Below are 21,858 nucleotides of genomic sequence, written 5' to 3'. Positions count from 1 at the left end.
TTCACTCAAAACCAAATATGCTACCTTGTAATCATAAGCTTGTATAGCAATCATACCTCCACTGTATCAAGTAACGTAACACATATCAAAAGGACTTTTGGGTTTTGGGTTATGGGTAAAGGTAAGGAATTATTTTTGGCTTTTTATGTTTATCGGCGAACACAAATGAACATACCAAACCATGAAAACTTATTCACAATAATACTAACACTTTGGGTTATTTTCGACCCATTTATTTAACACGAACATAACAATATTTTTTTTCTTTCTTTTCTCTCTTTTTTTCAATTTTTTTTCATAATATACTTCTAAACATACTTGTCATTCATGGTTGGTAATCAAACAGGTCAAACAAGGTCTATCAAACGAAGGGTAAAAGGCTCAACATGGTTTACTAAGGTAAGATGGATAAACAAACAACATATGAACAATGAACGGATCCTAATGCCTTTATCATCTATGTGTATACGCTAAAGCACAGTCTCGGCACGTATCGAACCACACAAGTTCTAACACAAAGCAACATATGGCCTACACTCATCAATTGCACATTTATTGTAATTCAACTAACAATCTAGTAGGCTCAAAACATCTCACCGAATAAAAGGAATATAGGTTGCCGACACGTAGCATGTGTAATTCCTAAAGCATGTTACTCCTAGTTAGGCATCTCTTCTCAACTATTTTCTAAAAACCTGTCAGAAATACTCTCATGAAACTTAAAGGGACAACCATGACTAGGGATCTAAGTTAGTTTAATATCAGCAAGGAACCCCTTAGTGATTGAAAATGTTGGTTTTCATGTAGTTCAAGCATACTTGAGACAAAAATTTTTCAAAATTTTTCAATTTTTGCCCAATTTCAACCACTTCAATTTGTGCCCAATTTCAACCACTTCAAAGCTTTTGAGATCAACAATCTTACCAACCCTCTCTCGAGTTACCGCATCCCCACACTTGGGATACATTGTCCCAAATGTATGGTGTAATTTATAATCTAAACTCGAGAAATACCACCCACAAACCATGAACGGCTAACAACTAGACGACTCAACACAAAGAAACCACTCCCAACACAAAAATTTCACACCACCAAGTACATAAAAACAAATAAAACACGGGATAGATAAACACATGCACCTGATCAGAAAACAAGTGAGTGTTTATAGTGTGTAGCTGTTGCGATCTAACCGGAACATACGCCCCTCATGGATTCTTTGAGATCTCACCAGGGATGTTGCCAAACATCCCCACACTTGATTCATTGCATCCGTGAAGATAGAATTGTATAAACCTGTCAAAACACAACACACCAAATGAAACCAAAACAAAGTACAAACTCTACATCCTCGGGCTGCCTCCCGAGAGCGCTAAGTTTAAAGGTCTTTAGCCAGACCGTACCTGATATGCACTACGGTGGTCTCAATGCACACTTACCCAAAACATTTCCAACAAATGCCCGGAAATTTACATGCCATCTCCATAAGCTTCTCAGTATAATTGGCATGTTTAGAAAGAACATGCGGGTTTCGCTAATCCACTTCACGAGATATACACCGATGTCTTGTAGCTTCACCCTTTTCATCTTCTTCCTCGAACCCTCTTCCCCACACTTGTTAATTGAAATGATTGATATGGGAAGAGGTTCGGTACACACATTCATCTTATCAGACTGCTCTGCCTCCTCATCCTCACACACCATCTGATCCACCAGTGACTCTTCATCAGATAAAGGATTCATTGGTGTGGTATTATCCTCCACAACCTCCTCCTCCATGTGAGAATAATCTTTAATATCAACAGGTAATGGTGAGAGACGCTCTTCTATTTCTATCTTCATTTCATCAGAAACTAGGCAGCTGATTCGATCTTCATCGGAAAGGTTGGGTGCTAATAAATACTGCTCGAGTTTGGACAAACTCGCTTCCAACATAGCAAGCTTTTTCTCCTCCTCGGTCTGACACACCCTCGGGCTTAGAATATTCTTCGGGATGACATTGTCGGTATCCCTGATACGGTTTTGAGATGTATGCATCCATCATTTTTTATTCCAATACTCTGGATTTTCCAAATACACCGCGCATACATCCTCATCATAAGAAGTATGATAACGACCGCAACAGAAACATCGTCCATCCGTCCTTGGCTCATAATAAACATCCTTGTCCCGATCATATCCATCCGAGTAATAATCATCCTCCATCTCTAAGTCATAATCATCAGCGTATGATGGAGGTGGAAGCTGTGAAACATAAGACACCCGTTTTCCATGTGCCCTCCTGTAGTGGGCCTCGTGGCAACCGATACACGGATGACGTGGACCCCCGCACAATATACACGTAGAAAAGCTGAAATATGTGTAATGCTCTGTCATCCTGCACAACACAACTCAACTACCAAGTGTAAATCACGAACATCAAAGAAAAATCTTTTTGGGATTTTTAAATTTATTATTATTTTTATTTTTTATTTATTTAATTATTTTTTATTTTTTTTTAATTTTTTTACTAAAACTTAACACTAAACACTTTGCGCACGCCTCCCCGACAACGGCGCCATTTTGATGTTTGTCGTTAAGGACATGCAAAAACCAACTAAACCAGTAGATAGGGTAAGTCGGATATCGAACCAGAGGAGGATTGTGGAAAGTGTATAATGCTCAGTTTTGACTAACTACTATTAAAAATTAAAACTCAATTGTTGAATTTGATTGATTATCTAAAAATTACAACCTAAAAGTGAAGTTTAAAGCAATAGAGAGAACAATGTTTCCTCCAGATTTCAGGTTTTACAGCTAGATTCAGTTATGTGTTTAATCGAAACACTTACATAGACATAAGTGTTGAATCTAGTTAACCAATTGTGATAACCAACGACTAAGTACTCCGGTCAATACATAACGGGAGGTTATTGAATGATTATCAATTACAATTACAAACCCTAACCCCATGTCAAATATATCCCAATTACTAGAACTCTCGGGAACTGAATGCTTAGAAATTAAGGCTTAAATAAATGCAATTGTTTACAACCAATAATCAAATCAAAGGTGAAAAGCATCGAATGCTTAGATCACCGAGTTAAACGATTGTCACAAACACAAAAAATTATCCAACTTACAAAAACCCTCCATCCAGAGGAAACCATAAAAGGACTAGCCGCTCATTAGGGTGGGATGATCTTCACAGCTTGATAGACGGTTGCCCCGTAGCCGACTCCCCTCTTCTCTCCGTCGAAGATGATGATGTGATCTCTCCTCAATCAATCTTCACGTGTGTGAATCTAATCGTGGGCCCCCAAATTACGAACAATATTGTGATGGTATCAGCCCATGTGAATGCCAAAGAAGTCCACGTGATGGCTTGTTTTCTTCTGCCTTTGGTCTCCTAATCCAAGATGGCAGCCCTATAGTGGAGCCCAAAGATATAATATGTAGTATAATGATGACCCAATAAAAATAGTCCAATGCCCACTTGTGATGATAATTCGATATATTCAAAAGTCAAGACCCTCACGTGATGTCTGCTTCATGTTGGCGGCCCACCTTTAAGTCCATATGCGGCCCAATTGATGATGTGATGTTGATGTCGGCCCATTATGATGATGATTCTGTTTTTTTGTTATCGGCCCAATCAAACAAGTCCAAACGTCCCCTATGTCGGCTATAACTAATGTTGAGATGTTGTGTTGATATCTTGTTGATGGTTGCCTTCTAGTCTAGCCGTGATGATGATGTATGAATTGTATGTGGTTGCCGCCATTATGTCTCCAAACAACCTCCAATCACGTGATGCTATTTTTGATGATGTTGTTGTATTATTAAAATAACAACCCCCCTTCAATTAAATAGCTATGCGTGGACATTTAACCAACCGCAGCTTACGGGTTAAAATCCTAAGTTACGGTCCCTACATTCTGTTTGTAATCAGCCACTTCTAATCGTCAGCTACGCTCCTCACACATCCAACTTTCATTTAATTACCAATCAGCCCCTACACTTCATTCTTATGCATCTCTTATATATTCAAGCAACCTTTTTGACCCGAACAAGTCCCGAATAACGCCTTTCGCTATGTTTATCATCCACTGGTGTTCCGCATCATCTTTAACCACTCTAACTTCACCGATTTAAGTGATTTACCTGTAAAACCACGAACACTCGTAGTTAATATATTCAAGGCACATTATCACTTAAGCGACAATAATTCACACAAAATACACACATTAACACTCAGGTTTCACACACTCCATCACCCATTTGGTGGGAAGATAATGGTTATGGGAGGTGACTTCAGACAGGTGTTGCCGGTTACTAAACATGGCACTCGAGCACAGATTGTAGACTCCAGCGCACGAATGTCACCTCTTTGGTCTTTGACTAAGAAGATGCGGTTGACCATAAATATGAGAGCGCTGGAAGATCCATGGTTTTCTAAATTTCTTTTAAGAGTCGGCGATGGAACTGAAGAACCAATCGAAGGAAACTATATCCGCATACCCGATGACATGACAATTCAGTGCAACAACAGAGAAAACGCTATAAAAGAATTGATCCATGCCATCTTTCTATCAACTGAAGATAATGTATATTCTTCAGATTATATAATCTCTAGAGCAATATTGTCCACTAAAAATGAGAGTGTTGACGAGATTAATAATCAAATGATTGAAATTTTTGAAGGGGAGGAAAAATTTTATTACAGTTTTGATGAAGCTGAAGACGATCAGCGCAACTTCTATCCGGTCGAGTTCTTAAACTCGCTAAATGTTAGTGGTTTGCCGCCTCATAAGCTTCGTTTAAAAATTGGATGCCCAATAGTATTGTTACGTAATATCGATCCATCACATGGCCTGTGTAATGGCACTTGGTTGATATGTAAGGGTTTCATGCGAAATGTTATTGATGCGGAAATTGCAGTTGGTCAACATGCCGGAAAAAGAGTTTTTTTTGCCAAGAATCCCTCTAACCCTTTCTGAAGATGACATGTTCCCATTCAAGCTGAAAAGAAAACAATTTCCAATTCGACTTAGCTTTTCCATGATGATTAATAAAGCTCAAGGTCAAACAATTCCGAACGTTGGTATTTATCTACCGGATTCTGTATTTTCACATGGACAACTTTATGTAGCGTTATCAAGAGGGATTTCAAGACAAAGTACGAAGGTGTTGGTACATCTCGCCAAAGAATTCAAACAACGCGGAGTTTACACATCAAATGTTGTCTACCAGGAAGTGTTGCGTGATTAATTAATCGCATCCGTATCAAAACGAAGGTAAGTTAGTAGATTTTGTGCCTTATTTGCTTCCAGAAATTACCTTTTAATTACTATTTTAAAGCACCTGTAAGCGTCTAACATTTTTTTATGTGTCGAAATCTGGTACAGTAGAGGAGAAGATACAAGAAAGTCATAAGCGAACGGATGTATTGTTAAAACAGGAAGAGATACAAGAGACTCCCCGCATTTTGTTTTTATTGTTTTGTCCAGCTACTTGACTGTTTTGAACTCTTCTTGTTTTTAATTACATCTACTTCCTTGTTTTGTACTCTTCTTGTAGAAGATCACGCCGAATCTACACCTAAAAAAATTTATCCGAGTATATCACCAAATAATCGATAAACTAACAGAAACACCAGTGCCATCATATCACAAATAAGAAAACTAACTTAAGTACTATACAATATATCACGAGACGACGGATAAACTAAAGGTAAACGAGTATCCTATTGTAAATCGTCACTCCCGCCGCATCGCGCGGGTACGTGACTAGTATTCATATAACTTATATATTATATTCAACAAATCAAACTCTTGACGATGAACAAATGGACATTTGTCAAGATAGTAAGTACATCATCTTAGGCTTTGAATACTTGTCATGATTCTAATGGAACCTTGTTCCATGAAAACACTTAAACTCTTTTAGAGTTTCATAGTGTCAAGAACAAGTATCATGTGTACTAGATGATTATTTTCATATGTTATTTTCTTGTTGTTTAAATTCCGAATCTATAATCTTCCGTTAACTCCCAAAACTCTCACACCTATGTTTCTTCATGTAGAAGGACAAGGTGCTCCAAACTAATCAACCAAACAACTCTCGCGGGATTATCAAGTAGGAAAGCTTGCAAAACCGTGAGTATACTCGATCCCGTTTTCCTTTTTATCACTTTTGGGTGCAACATGTATGTTATACAAAATTACACTTCACATGAAACTATTTTAAACTCTATCCATGCTTAACATGAAACTATATGATGCTTGTTTAGACTTGTATGCTAATGTAAACTATTTGTGTCGACATATGCTTCATTAACTTTGCTAGCCTACCTTAACAATTATAGCGCTATAGGATTAACGCACCGCCCACGAAACTTGGGGTATTCTTAAGTTAAACATTTTAACCTCCCGCTCCTCTATTTGGGATAGGCTATTTTAACGCGTTGGAATCTTGGGTTTGAACATATAGTACACCGTTTTGGCATGCTTGTAAACTTGCATATTATGATTCATGTTGAATATGAGCCCTTAAACTATTTTATGCTATATTATGTTATGTAACAAAACTTGTATACTCGCCAACTTTTTGTTGATATATTTTAATACATGTTGCAGGTTGATTGATGAGTTGATGTTGAAGAAATGCAATTCAGGTGGACTTAGATACACACCTAGATTAATTTATCTAATTTGATGTTATGTTCGTTTTTGAGACAATGTTGTTCCTTTTTATTTGAATCTTGTATGACAATCTAGTTTTGAATTTAATTATTATTGTCACATGGTGTTATGAAGTCTCTTGCAATCTCGTTTTCGTCTAATCCCGATGTTTCCGCCATCGGTTGGGGTGTGACATATTGAGAATGTGATGGTCATATAAATAGCTTGAGATTGCATACATACAATTACCAACGTCGATGGAATACTTATTTATAAGTTCCATTTCCACTAATTGTATTACAAATAATATACACCTTTAACCATTTATGTATCATTTAATCTATTTTTTCATAATAGCTTGTGTTCGTAGTCTTCAAAAATTAAAACTAAGTGCAGAGTTGTGCTTAATTTTATTCTCAACATAAACCCTTATCAACAAAAGGCCTTAATCAAATGTTAGAATTGTCCCTCATCAAAAGTTTAAATATAATTAGGGATCAACATCATACAAAAAATCCTTATCTGTTTACCCTTACTTGATCCTATCGTCCCTGACTCCTCGTTCAAACGGAGAAATCGAAGTTAATTTTGTTCCAAAAGTTCAACACCACCCTTAAATCAACCTAAGGTTGCTCGTAGCATTGACCCGAATTCTGGCTACAAATGTTAAGTTGTTCGACAATCACTAATCAAGATCAAGGAGTAATCATTACATCTCATACATGGTGTGTCCATGGCCATCTCGATTAAATCGTATCTACCTAATTCTGATTGTAGATCACTTGTCGTTTGTTTCACTATCATGGAAAGAAACAAGAGAGACGAAATATAGTGGGAAATGAGATCATTGAAGACAATATTAATTTTGGGTTTGATTTTGAGGTGAAAAGATAATTATGCCCTCACCCCAACTCTAGCCCCCGTTAGTCATTGCACGAAAAATCTTCATTGTTGTTAGAGCGAAGGGTTCATAGGGTAACAAACCTGAAGCAAAGGTACTTAGGAAGCAAAATTTGAAAGGTAAGGACTCATGGTGATTTCTAACTAGAACTACTAGGACGTAGGACGCAGATTGCAGTTTGAGAAAAATGCTCGGATAGTCCCTGTGGCTTGCTAAATTTTCACCTTTAGTCCCTAACTTTTTAAAATTACACCTACAGTCCCCAGGTTTTTGAATTTTGTTCCCAGATAGTCCCTGGCGTGGATTGGGGTTAGTTTTTGGTGTTAGGTGCGTGTGAAATGACAAAAAATACCCATACTGTCAAATTAATATATAAAAAGTTAAAATAAATATAATTAATAATTTACAATTTATGTGGGACCCACTACCACCCTACCCACTATCTCCACACCACCACCACTATCTCCACCTTAAGCAGTGATGATGATGGCGGCGGTGGTGGTTGTGGCAAGGATGGTTGTAGCAGTGGTGGTTACGGTGAAGGGGGGGGGGGTAGATGGTGGTGGTGGTGTGGAGTGGGGAAGATAAAGTGAGTAGGGTGGGTGGTGGGTCCCACATAAATTGTAAAATATTAATAATATTTCTTTTAACTTTTTAGTTATTAATTTGACAGTAAGGGTATTTTTGTAATTTCACACGTACTTAACATCAAAAACTAACCCCCATCCACGCCAGGGACTATCCGGGAACAAAATTCAAATACTCGAGGATTATAGGTGTAATTTTAGAAAGTTAAGGATTAAATGTGAAAAATTGACAAACCATAAAGACTATCGGAATATTTTTCTCTTGTATTTACTTTTTTTTTTATAGTTTTTCTTTTTTAGAATATAAATATTTTCTAGGGGCCAAAATGGCAAAATCCAAACTTGGTCTAAAATAAACCCTAAATAGTAACTACACAACCTCACGTCGTCACGTTTGTTTCTCAAATATCAGTCACTTGCCCCAAATCGGAACCCTAAAACAACCACACACGAATCTCTAATGGCGGGAACGTCGGTGGTACCGGCGAACAGAGGGCGGAGGAACACGATGGTGGACGACGAGAAGCTGGTGTTTGAAACATCGAAAGGAGTGGAGCCAATCATGACCTTCGATCAGATGGGAATTAAGGACGATCTCCTCCGTGGAATCTACCAACACGGCTTCGAGAAACCTTCCGCAATTCAACAGAGAGCTGTACGCCCAATTATTGAAGGCCGTGACGTCATTGCTCAGGCTCAGTCTGGTACCGGAAAAACCTCAATGATTGCCCTTACTGTTTGCCAGATTGTTGACACCTCTTCCAGAGAGTATGTTTTGTTTATTTTTATCATTTGTTTGTTTAATTGCATTATTTGATTTATTTCATTTGAATTGGAACTGGAACTGGAACTGTAGGTTTGGGATTTAGGGTTAGTTTTGAACAAATTTTCCCAATGTTTTAAAAACCGGTTTTTAAATTACACCTCGTTGAGCTCTAAAATGGTTCAACCGGTTGAAATGGGTTGTACCGGGTGGTTCAACCGGGTTACTAGTTAACCCTCTAATTTCATAAAATACAAATTCATCTAAAAAAACAAACCTATCTCAATTAGGATTTATGTAATTGATCATGGTTTTATCTAAAAAAGTATTTTTCTTGTAAAATATTAAGCATTTTAAGAGCATTTTTATTACCTATAAACAATATTAGACAAGGTGGGTAACAATTTCAACAACGATGGAGTATTAGAATGGAAGGCACTAGGTTGATTACCGGAAATGTGGAAGGTTGATATAACCTTAATATCGTATTCTATTAAAATTAGAAAATCAAATTTTAAGATAATGCAAACCGGTTCAACGTTGAACCTGTCGAACCGGATTTACCTACATAAGACATACCATATTCGGGTTTTACTGGCCTTTATTGTACCGGGCCCGTCTCTGGTATCCAGTTTAACCGGTGTAACTGGCCGGTTCATACCGGTATTTAAAACATTGATTATTTTTCTATTTTTTTTTGTTTTCAGTTTATTATTCTAATGCTGTAATTAATTAATGTTCATTAAATGCTAATTAATATTACATGGCAACGTTTGAATAATGTTATTGCTGTAAATTGCAAGTAGAGTTGAAAGTGAGCTTTCTGTATGTGTAGTTCTATTGTTCTAACGTACTTGTTTTACGTTATTTGACTTAAGGATTTTATATTATTTCGGATTCATCTATTTATTTATGATTAGCTAAGTGATGGATGATAAGATGATGTTAACGCTTTCAGTTTGCTCCTTGGTTTATAGTGCGTGCATTAGGAGCGTATAATGCACGCATCACCTGATGTGGTGACGAGATCACATCACGTAATGCGAATGATGTTGTGCATTATGCAGTTGACTAGTATTTAACTATTTATATAAATTGGACCGTGGTCCGTGAATGAAATGGGTGTGAGTTTTTCAAATCTGATTGAGCAATGAGTTTCAAGCTTTTGAACACAATAGGCCACGGATTGATTATTGAACAAATATGACCAGAGATGATGAGAATATCTTATAAGTTATAGTGTTTAAAAGTTTACTGTTTAAAATACTGTCTATAAATAATTGTCTTTAGTATTTTTTGATAACGAGCGCCACACACGTGTGATGCATGCTTTGCACATTGTGCATCACGCATTGGCTTTTGGGATCAAAACACATTAGATCGCATTCACGCTTTTTTTTTAAATCACGGTTTGCTCATGCTTGGTTAAGTGGTTTAGGTTTTTTTACAGTGGTTATTTCTATTATTTGGAAATTTAATTACCTTTTCTTGTTCTTTTAGTTTTCTTAGCTCTATAACTGCACAACTTCATTTACAGGGTCCAAGCGTTGATTTTGTCACCTACAAGAGAGCTTGCAGCTCAAACAGAGAAACAAATACTGGCTATTGGTGATTTCATCAGCATACAAGCCCATGCATGCATTGGTGGAAAAAGTGTCGGTGAGGACATCAGAAAGTTAGAAAATGGAGTTCATGTCGTTTCTGGAACCCCTGGTAGAGTCTGTGACATGATCAAGAGAAGAACATTGAGAACTAGAGCCATTAAATTGCTAATTCTTGTACGTTATTCATCTCTTTTACCTTTAAAACTAGTATTGATACTTGCACTGCTAAATTTTGCCACTTTATGGTATGATGCAGTCTTTAAAATAATGTCCGTATTTCGTAAATGTCAACAGGATGAATCTGATGAAATGTTGAGCCGAGGGTTTAAGGATCAAATTTATGATGTTTACCGATACCTTCCACCAGAGCTTCAGGTGATCTACATTTTTTTCTTTTTCTACAACTAGTCATGTTTAAAGGTGTTAGGACCGGTTTAACTCCGAAACGATTGCATATGACACGTTCGACGTGCGGAATCCGTGAACGTGAACGACCGAAACACACGAGACGTACTCAATCTGTGATTCTATAGAAATGTATGAAAGTATACAAGCAACACGAATCACCTTTTGCCTTTCTCTCTCTACTTTCTCTCTCTAGCTTCTCTCTCTAACCTCTAAGCTCCAAAGATCAAAATGGCAAAAGTCTCTAACTAAAAGCCTAAGGCTTCTATTTATAGGCCAAGGTATAAGGAGAGTTCTCCTTATTTACAATCATGCCACCTTGCCTTTTAATAACAAGATATAACAATATAATCACTAAAGATCTTCTGATTCTGCTACGAACTGAGATGACGGAGGCGATAGACATAAATGTACTAACAGTCTCCCCCTTGGATATTGCCGCAGTCAATCTCAAACATTCAGACTCGTAGCTTCTTTTCTTATCTTTCTCTCTCTTTAGCTTGAATATAATCCCGGTGGATCTGTCTTCAGCTTCAGCTCCCCCTTTCAGTAAACTCTTCAGGCTCCCCCTTTCGTCAAGCTTCCGTGCTTTGGGATCAACACCTTGCTTTCTGGTTACAAGCTCTTCCTGGAATGATTCCTGGCACTTTGCACGCTTCTGTTTGCGTTGAGCTCGTCTTCAGACTCCCCCTTAGACTCGGCTTTCGGGATCGTAGTCTGGATTTTTCCTGTAATAACTCATACAAATGATAAGTAACAATATTTTCAAATTCATTAAACATGTTCTCTAATACACTCCCCCTGTCAACAAACTTAATAGATATGGCAATATAAAGAATCCAATTTTCTCACACATTATCATTCAAGTTCAAATTAATGACCTTGAAGATATTCACAAACTGTTTTTGAAGATTTTCCAAGAAATTTCAAGTTTCAAATTAATGAACTCGTTTTGTTTTTAAAAAAAAAAAAACACAATCAGCATACTTCGATTTTGAAACTCAGCAACTCAGACATCGGTTTATCGAAAATAACGCCGAAATCAAAATCTTTTTGTGTTTTTCTAAAAAGAATAAAGCTGTAAAGAAATATATACAAACATATTTACAAACAATATTTTTGTTTTGAGTATGCATTAGAGGATCATATCAGTTTTTGACAAGTCACAAGTACCGTTAAGCTTTAAATCATACTCAGAATTAAACAATTCACTTAGATTGTCGATATACTGATCCATTTAAATTTTCATACAAATTTCAACTGATTCAGGATACGATTTAGATGTTTTATGACTTAAACTCATTCATGTGTCCCACCTCTTGAATATACTCCCGTATCCAGAATCCCAATATTCAGTCTTACAGGTAAGAATACTACAATGATGTCTGTACATAAATTAGGGTATGCGAGAACTGAGGGATCTCAGGTCAGAACTTCCGTTCAGCAGAGAGATATCAGCTTCGACTTTGCAATGTGTTCCCTTTAGAGAATCTTTTAGCTACAACAACTGATTATCAATTTTATTGTCTAATCAGCTGAGGGCTTTAATGCTATGTTTCAATTTTAATGCTATGTTTCAAGCATTTTGGTGAAAGTATTAGCCAGGGACTAGGTCAGAACCACCGTTCAGCAGAAGTCCCGGAATAATACCCCAGACATCATAGAGTATAAACACCTAGTATATCAGAATACGAGACCTTTCAAACGAGATTTCAGGGGTTACCTATATATCCAAGTAGTGTTCCCCACAAAATAAGCAAGTTTTGAATTTAGGTTTATATCCCGAAAAAGCTTACTAAATGTATAAAAACCTATCGACATATCATCAGTGAGACTGTTTAATGCTATTTAATCATTACATTTCTTTAGCATACTGCAACTGTCTACTGATGTACTATCATTTCCTCTTTTTACGCAAAACTCAAATTTTTGATTTTATCATGTTTTTGGCTTTTTCAAATTTTCTAATGTTTTTGGATTTTCTAACAATTTTTCTCCCCCTAAAATGCAAAACCATTAAAGAAATTTGACAAACCGATACTGATAGCTTTGTCTCGCCATCCATTTTCTGCTTCTCATGCTCTGTTACGCAGAAAACATAACGTACCCCCATGATTTACAACCCATTGATTTTGACCATTAGAAAACCATTCTTCAACCTGTGAGTAATCATGTTTGTTCCACCGTGAGGATTTCGGCATAGTCCATCACCACTTATTCTAAGTAAACTAACATCAAACATCCCAAACATCAATCCAAACCAACACAACCAACAAACATAAACACAACACAAATTCATACAAAACAAACAACAAACTCCCTGTCTGACCAAAACCAGGGATCTTCAATCTCCTTCCATGCAACATTCTCACAATCTTCATCTGCATATAGCACCTGCACATTCAAATTTTATCAAATACTCAAACAATTTGGCATAAAATTTCAAACAATAAAGATAGATGCCGATTCATGCTTCGCGATCCAGGAAGCTCCGGCATTTCAACCACTTAATCAAACATGGTGTCCACCCAGGCCTCAGGAGCCTTAGGTGTAACCTTGATTCTAGCAATCTGAATTTTAAAATTTTCAGCCTTGAGCGGAGGAAAATTTGCATCATAGGCAACCAAAACTGAATCCTCAGACGTTTTCACCTCAGAAGTTGAACCTTTCGTTTCAGCTTTTGGTTTCCAAATTTGTGTTTGTTTTTCAGATTTCTTTTCAACATTCTCAGTTTTTATCTCATCGACACGTTTCTTAACCGACCATTTTTGACCTTCTGGAGCACCTCTTTTATAAAAATTTGTTTCTTTCTGAACCTGTTGCTTTTGAACAACATTTTTAGGTTTCCAGATTTTTCGAGGTTCTGTCACAACAACTATCGGTCTCCAAATCTGTGTTGTAGTTGATCCGGATGTATGAGAATTCCAGGTCTGTCTTGAATCGAACCTGTCCGATTTTGGTTTCCAAATTTGATTTGATGCAAACTTGTTTGTAGTGTACCTCCAAGTTTGTCTTGAATCAAATCTGGTTGACCTTGGTTTCTCATTACCAGATTTCTGTTTTTGAACATCAACAGACTTTGGAATTTGACATTTCCGTGCAACGTGTCCAATTTGATCACATTTAAAACAAACTTTCTTTGACACATCTTTTGGCTGTTGTTGTTTCTTTTTCATGGCCTCAAACTCTGCATTAGATTGTGTTCCAAGTTTGAGTTTTTCTTCTTCAGTGAAACTTTTTCCTTGAACAAAATTCATTTTTGTCTGAAAATTTGACCTTTCAGTTCTGTTTCGATTATGTTTCTTCCTATACCCCAAACCAGACTTCATGTTTTTCTTCTTAAAACCAGGTTTGTTATAAGACCCTTTGAAACCTTTACCAGCAAACTTCGACATTTCAGACTTCTCAATTTCAACCATCTTGAAAACTTTGTCAATTTTCTCTGAAATCACATTCTGAATTGGGAAAACCACATCCAAGAATAGTTTGTCCGATCCAATCATGGTATAGACCAATCCTTTTGAATCATCATTCAAATTTTTCTCAGATTTTGTATCTTTCAGATATCCATCATAAAGATTTCCTTCATCTTCATCTTGTGATTCAGACTTACCTTTTGTAGACTCATCTTTCAAAACACTATCAACCACCTTACTCACCACCTCTGAATCATCAGCATCATCAGATTTGGTGTAAGTAACATCGATACTGTCAGGTAATTGGTCAGCTATGTTCAAACCCTTTGCCACCTTTTCCTCATCATAAAAAGTATAACTGTCTCTCAATGGTGGTGGTACCTGATGATATTCTGAACCAATACCCTTATTACAAACATTAGTATCTTTGTTATCAGGTGTGATATTGAAAATACGTTCGAGAATGTACGAAGAGTCATGATAACTTTGAAGTTTTGTAACAATCTTTTCTTTTTCAGCCAAGACTTGTTTAAGATTCGCAATTTCATCAACACGTTTGTTTAATTCAATTTGCTTTTCTTTAAATTGTCTTTCATATATTTCTTTAGTTGTTAAAGTTTCAGACAATCTTTGATCAAAACTTTTGACTTGGCTCTTTAAAGTATCATAAGCTTCTTGTACTTTCTGACTTGACCATTTTAAAGAATCATACTGTTTTTGTAACTCTAGAAACTTAGATTCTTTCTCAATACAATCAACACATTTTGTATCACATTTTTCTTTCAAAACTGTATTTTCTTTTTCAAAATCATGACACTTTTGTGTTAGTTTCTCAACTTTTAATTTTAGACTTTGCTCTGTGTCAATCCTTTCTCTACATTTCAGTTTTAACACATGTTCAAGTTTGTTCATTTCATTATCTTTTGTTTTGATTATTTCTTCTTTTTCAATACAGGCTTTGCACTTTTCAATGCAATTCCTGCACTTGTTTTCCTTTTCTACAACTAAATCAACATCTGGTAGTTCAGAAAATTCTGTTACCTCAGTAATTGGCACCTTGACATGATCAGCTGCCTGTGTCTCCTGTATCTTCTCAACATTTTCTTCCATATCTTTCTGATTCTCTTCACCAGCAAGCTTTGCAACAGTCTTTACTTCTTCAATCATCTTCTTCAACTCTTCTTCTTTTCTCTTCTTCATCTCTACCACCTTCGGTAGACTTGTTTCAAAGACTTCTCTCAACTTGTTCATCAACTCTGGCAAATAGCTGCTATCAGAAAGCCTTTTTGTGTTGAAAACACGCTCACTTGGAAACACATTAGTCACTGCATCAAAATCAACTTTTGACGGATCTACCACCGGATTCCCCTGTGGATCCAAGTAACACTCCAACTCTTCATTCCATCTCTTGGCTCTCTGTGCTTCATGAAATGGTTCATACAGCTTGCCAATTTCCCATCTTGCACTATCTTTTCTCCACCATGTATCATGATCATCTTTTGCCACGAATGCATAACCAACCGCATCCTGTTCTGGAAGAACTTCTTTGCTCCAGTCATAGCCTTCATCATCATAAATGACTACTAGAGCCCTTGATTTTTCTTCCTGCTGTTTCAACCTTGGTGGTTCAGACTTATTTTGATGATAAATCGCTTTCTTGTAATAGTCTTCGTTGAACGGATTTTCAGAAGCTTCAGCAACATATGAATTTCTGCACTCGCGCTTGAAGTGACCTTTTTGTTTGCATTTAAAACATGTCACTTTGGATTTGTCAAAACCCAGTTTAGTAGATGGTCCTCCAATTGACTTCCTCCCCGTAATTTCCATGAACCGTTGTGCTCTACGAACTGCACTGGCCATGCACCATCTGATATCCATCAGTTCCATCTCCTCTGGATCTATTTGATCATACTCTTCTTTTGTCAAATTGGTATTTCCAATCTTCCCTGCGACGAGGCCTTCATATGCTTCCAGTACAGACGCTAAGAAAACCATCTGTTGTTTCGCTGATTCTTCACTGAAGTTCTGCCCATTCTTCAAATCGATTACAATATTACACTGAAATACATTCTTTGAAGCAGTTTGATCTGAAGTGTTTGAAGAAGCACCACTGTGAAAACCACTGTGAAGATTTTCATTGTTCACTGTATTCGAGCTTTCAGCAGAAAAAGCTGTTTTTGGAGACCCAGCTTGTGGTATATGACTTCTGTAGTAAAGTTCCACATTCTGCTGATGCGATGGAATATTGACTTTCGATCTCTTCAATTCTAACTCATGGCTTTCAAGCCTTTCAATCAGCAAGTCAATTTTTAATTCCTCTGGCTTAATTGTGTTTTTTAGCATAAGCGCGAAATATTGCCATTCCTGATCATTTGGTAACGAATCAAACAATTTATCTACCATCAGATCTTCATCATAACTAATTCCATGCCTTGTCAACTCCATCTTCAAATGTCCAAACCTTTCAAGCATACTACAAACCGATTCATTTTTCATGCAGCTAAACAAATCAAACTCTCTACGCAACAACTTTTTCTTGTTTTTAACAATCTCATTACTCCCAATGCATTTTCTCTCCAATGCTTCCCACAATTTCTTTGACGTTTTTTCTTGTTCAAGCAATGAAATAATATCCTCTCTTACTGACTGTTTAATCAAAGTTATCATTCTGTATTCAGCAACAACATTCTTTACATCTTTTTCTGTATAATCTTTCTCCTCGATTAACTCTCCTCCTGCTTTTTCTGGTGCTTGATATTCAGTTACTAACTTCAACCAACTTTCAGGAGCGAAAGCTTTCACCCATCCTTCAAACCTGTTTTTCCACCAATTGTAATCTTCGACTTTCATCAATTTCGGTGGTTTTTGTTGACTACCATACATATTTTCAAACTTCAAATTTTCTGATATCTCTTTTGAAACTTCTCTCATCTCAGTTCTTCTTTCTGACGATTCGGAAGTAAATGCGTTGTAAAATGTGTTGTAGAATTCCTCTGCCATGATTTGAAATTCTTCAATTACCTGAATGAATTATGTAAACAACCGATTAGTTCAAAGGCTTTTAACAAACTTGATTTTGAAAGTTAATTGATTTGATATGATTTAAAAATTTATATGATCCAAATCAATTCTAAAATACTTTCTCAATTTGATTATTATCAACCGATCGGATGGGGATTTGCTAGCCGATCGGGTGGAAATGAATGCTAGTCGATCGGGTGAGAAGTGAATGCTAGTCGATCGAGCAGGAATGATATACTAGCCGATCGAGTGGGAGGTGGTGTTAGCCGATCGATTAGGAGGTAGTGCTAGCCGATCGGTTAGAAGCTTTAACAAAACACAAAGTCTGCTACTCGAACGGTTTAACCAGCCGATCGAGTGAGAATTGCTGCTCGATCGGTTTGCTTATACGATCCAACTTCTGTTCGAGTGACAATTTCCTGTTCGAATCACAATACACTATCTGATCCAAGAGTTGCTAGCCGATCGGTTAGCACATGCTAGCCGATCGGTTGGGAATGGATGCTGTTCGATTGATTGAAAAAGGAGGTGAATCCTAGTCGTTCGGCTAGGTCAACAAGTCAACATTTGAAAGTGATGTCAGTGATGCTTCTGTTCGATCGGTCAGGTCAAAGGTTCAACTTTTTATGCTGTTCGATTGGTTAGTTGTAGCGGTGGTGCTAGCCGTTCGGCTAGAAATGCTACACCTGCTGCTGTTCGATCGAACAGAGTCAAAAAGTCAAAGTGTTTAATGAATGTTATGCTGCTACTCGATCGAACAAGGTCAAAAGTCAATGGCTTTTAATGAATGCTGCTGTTCGAGTGAATGACTTTCTAGCCGATCGAACAGCTGTTCGATCGAGTTACCTACTCGATTCACACAACCTTCTGTTCGATCGAGTAGAAATAGTGTATAACACACAAAGTCTGTTCGATTGGTTGCACATAACGGTGGAACGAATAGAAATGGCTATTCGATCGGCTACACCAGCCGAACAATAAAAGCTACAATTCGATCGAACAGGGTCAAATAGTCAACTGTTCGATTGGAGTGCACTAATATGCTGTTCGAGTGAGATTTTTCTGTTCGAACGGTTAGCACTTTGCTAGCCGTTCGAGTAGCCTAACCGAACGGTTGGCCTACTCGATCGAGTAGAACCTGATGAAGAACTTGACGAACATTTTCAGCAAAAACGAGCACAAAATCACTGATTTCTCCCAAACTACTTGGAATTTTGACCTGAAAATTTGTAGGATCATAGATCAGATATATGCGCACAACATATCAAAATTTCAGCCAATTTGAACCGTAAAAACACTGTTAATTTTGCGATTTTCAGATAAAAACGTGAAGAACAAGAAAGTTAAGAAGAATTTGACAAATCTGAGTAAATTTGACTCTGAATCTGAAGGATTTCTGTGCGAATTCGTGCGTTTGATCTGTGCAATCGAGCTCCTGCTCTGATACCACTTGTTAGGACCGGTTTAACTCCGAAACGATTGCATATGACACGTTCGACGTGCGGAATCCGTGAACGTGAACGACCGAAACACACGAGACGTACTCAATCTGTGATTCTATAGAAATGTATGAAAGTATACAAGCAACACGAATCACCTTTTGCCTTTCTCTCTCTACTTTCTCTCTCTAGCTTCTCTCTCTAACCTCTAAGCTCCAAAGATCAAAATGGCAAAAGTCTCTAACTAAAAGCCTAAGGCTTCTATTTATAGGCCAAGGTATAAGGAGAGTTCTCCTTATTTACAATCATGCCACCTTGCCTTTTAATAACAAGATATAACAATATAATCACTAAAGATCTTCTGATTCTGCTACGAACTGAGATGACGGAGGCGATAGACATAAATGTACTAACAAAAGGAATTGATAGAGCTATTTTACGCATGTGCAAATTTTCAATATTTACGAATACATGTAAATTTAAATGTGTAAATTTAATTTCCAACATTGTAGTCGAATAATAATGGCGGGTGTAAAAAAAGTCGAATTTGATATATACAGGGAAAGGTTTAAATGAGAACGCTAAATATTGTGAGAATGAATAAAAAACCACGAGAACTTGGTCAAAACTCAAAAACAATTCAAATTCAATTTTTTTTACACTTGTCATTATTATTCGAATACAATGTTAGAATAGAAATTAAATTTAGACGTTTAAATTTACGTGAATTTGTAAATAAAGAAAATTTACACATGTGTAAACTTATTATATTTACACATGTGTAAAAAATCTAATAAGAGTAATTTTGAGAGAAAAAATGAATTATTTGATGTTGTAAATTCTTTGTTTGATGTTATATTTTAATTACAGTGAGGTTTGTATTAAAAAAATGGTTTTGATTGGTTTTTTCATTTGTTCTCACGCTTCTCGCAATATTTAGCGTTCTCAAGATAACCCTCCCCTATATATATATATAGGGGAGGGTTCAACCGTTCAAGCGAAAACTCCTTTATTGTGAGAACTCAAAAACTCCTAAAAAACACACCAATTTTTTTTTTAACATTTTTCGGCTGTAAATCTAGTATTTTTAAAATACAAAAAAAATTGAAAAAATAAACCGGCCAACTATAATAGTAGCATTGAAAAAAAAAAGCGACACGTTAAATATTTTGTTTGTGTCAAAAAAAATATACTCAAATGAAAGATAAGAAAATTTGTGATCTTATGGTGCAATTTAAATAATAATAATAATAATAATAATAATAATAATAACATATGAAGAAGATAGAAATGTTTGAAAATTCATATATGTATTTTTTCCAATTTTGCCCCTCATTCATTAAAAACCCCCTTCCCTTCATTAAGGAGTAGTTTTCGAGTTCTCTCACTAACTATGGGTTTTTATTTGAACACTCCCCTACGTATATATATGAGTGTGTGTGTGTGTGTGTGTAATCTTGTCTACATAAAAGATTACATATGTATATGTGTGTATATATACGTGTGTGTGACTGTGGATATGTATCATTGGTGCAGGTTTGTTTGGTGTCTGCTACACTTCCTAATGAAATATTGGAGATGACTAGCAAATTCATGACCGATCCTGTTAGAATTCTTGTTAAGCGTGATGAATTGACTCTTGAGGTACCACATATGCTGCTTTGATAAGTACTATATTTTGTCTGCCAATAAGTGTTTATGTTCTAATTTATCTCGTTTACTATTGCAGGGAATAAAGCAGTTCTTTGTTGCTGTTGAAAGAGAAAATTGGAAGTTTGATACTCTCTGTGATCTGTACGATACTCTTACAATTACCCAGGCTGTAATCTTCTGTAACACAAAGCGAAAGGTAATTAATTGTAGCACATTTTATTTTCAATATATTATATGGGATTAAAACTTAACCTTGTCTTACGTTGTACGGTTTGTACTGTGTAGGTGGATTGGTTAACTGAGAAGATGCGTGAGAACAACTTTACTGTATCGGCAATGCATGGAGACATGCCTCAAAAGGAGCGAGATGCGATAATGGAAGAATTTCGATCTGGTGTTACTCGTGTCTTGATTACCACAGATGTGTGGGCCAGGGGATTGGATGTTCAACAGGCAAGTCTTAACACTTTTATCTTATAATTATGTGATGTCATGATTACCATCTAACATGCTCTTTAATACTCTGTTTCAGGTTTCTCTGGTGATTAATTATGACCTCCCAAATAACAGAGAGCTTTACATTCACCGTATTGGTCGATCTGGTCGTTTTGGACGAAAGGTAATCTAGAACTATATTCTTTAGACCGTTTTTCTTGAATATGTTATTCTTGTCTCTACATTGAATTATTTTTTCTAAAAAAATTATGGATATAAAGAGCAAATATGATCCACGATCTCCAATGCGAAGTGGAGATTTTAGTAATTTGACTTCTGTTTTGATATAATTCATAAATTCGAATTCTATTAAGTTGTGACATGATAATTTGATTCATCATCTGTAGCTTTGGGCTAATTGACCCATCGCTAAATGTCTAACTCATTGGGCCGCTACTTGATGAACGGCTTTCAATAGTGGGGGCTGTGGGGCTTTTCATATTAAAAATATTTTCTAGGAGTTTTTAAACTTCTTAATCTCATATGAAATGACTTGCAGGGTGTTGCTATAAATTTCGTGAAAACGGACGATATCAAGATTCTAAGAGACATAGAGCAGTATTACAGTACCCAGATAGATGAAATGCCCATGAATGTGGCTGACTTGATATAAGTTTCGAGAACCGAATGTGGAAGAGCTTTAATTTTCCAAGTATGAGTGGTTCTGTGATGTTGCAGTATTTTAACTTTTGATTGTAGTTGTGGAGGATAATCTAAAATTAATTGTTGTCGTACTGTAGGCTACAAATATTTTGAATTTATTTTTGTGAATATAGAAATATTTCATCCAGATTGACAGGAAATATCCATGTTTCATTTTTCTGCAACAATTATATATTATTGTTGCATGTTTACTCTTTCATTTGGTTTTGATCTGGTTATTTGTAATACTATACAAGCTAGTATAAAAGTAGT

General features: G+C 36.4%; 2 protein-coding genes across 2 annotated transcripts; both read left to right on the top strand.

Annotated features, from left to right (window-relative positions):
* The first annotated feature begins 4,271 nt into the window (after positions 1 to 4,271).
* LOC118488800 lies at positions 4,272 to 5,247 on the top strand. Its single transcript, XM_035986160.1, has 2 exons — positions 4,272 to 4,817; positions 4,918 to 5,247. The coding sequence occupies exons 1-2, from the start codon at positions 4,272 to 4,274 to the stop codon at positions 5,245 to 5,247; spliced, it is 876 nt and encodes a 291-aa protein (XP_035842053.1).
* A 3,269-nt stretch (positions 5,248 to 8,516) lies between these two features.
* On the top strand, positions 8,517 to 21,803 carry LOC110920945 (eukaryotic initiation factor 4A-3). The gene is made up of 8 exons (XM_035986752.1): positions 8,517 to 8,915; positions 10,448 to 10,688; positions 10,809 to 10,889; positions 20,332 to 20,439; positions 20,525 to 20,644; positions 20,734 to 20,901; positions 20,981 to 21,067; positions 21,443 to 21,803. Exons 1-8 carry the CDS (start codon positions 8,608 to 8,610, stop codon positions 21,554 to 21,556), a joined length of 1,227 nt encoding a protein of 408 aa, XP_035842645.1. The 5' UTR covers positions 8,517 to 8,607; the 3' UTR covers positions 21,557 to 21,803.
* The last annotated feature ends 55 nt before the right edge of the window (positions 21,804 to 21,858 follow it).

The sequence above is a fragment of the Helianthus annuus genome, chromosome 17 (genome assembly GCF_002127325.2).
Source record: "Helianthus annuus cultivar XRQ/B chromosome 17, HanXRQr2.0-SUNRISE, whole genome shotgun sequence".
NCBI lineage: Eukaryota > Viridiplantae > Streptophyta > Magnoliopsida > Asterales > Asteraceae > Helianthus > Helianthus annuus.
This window is presented reverse-complemented; position numbering and strand designations above follow the sequence as displayed.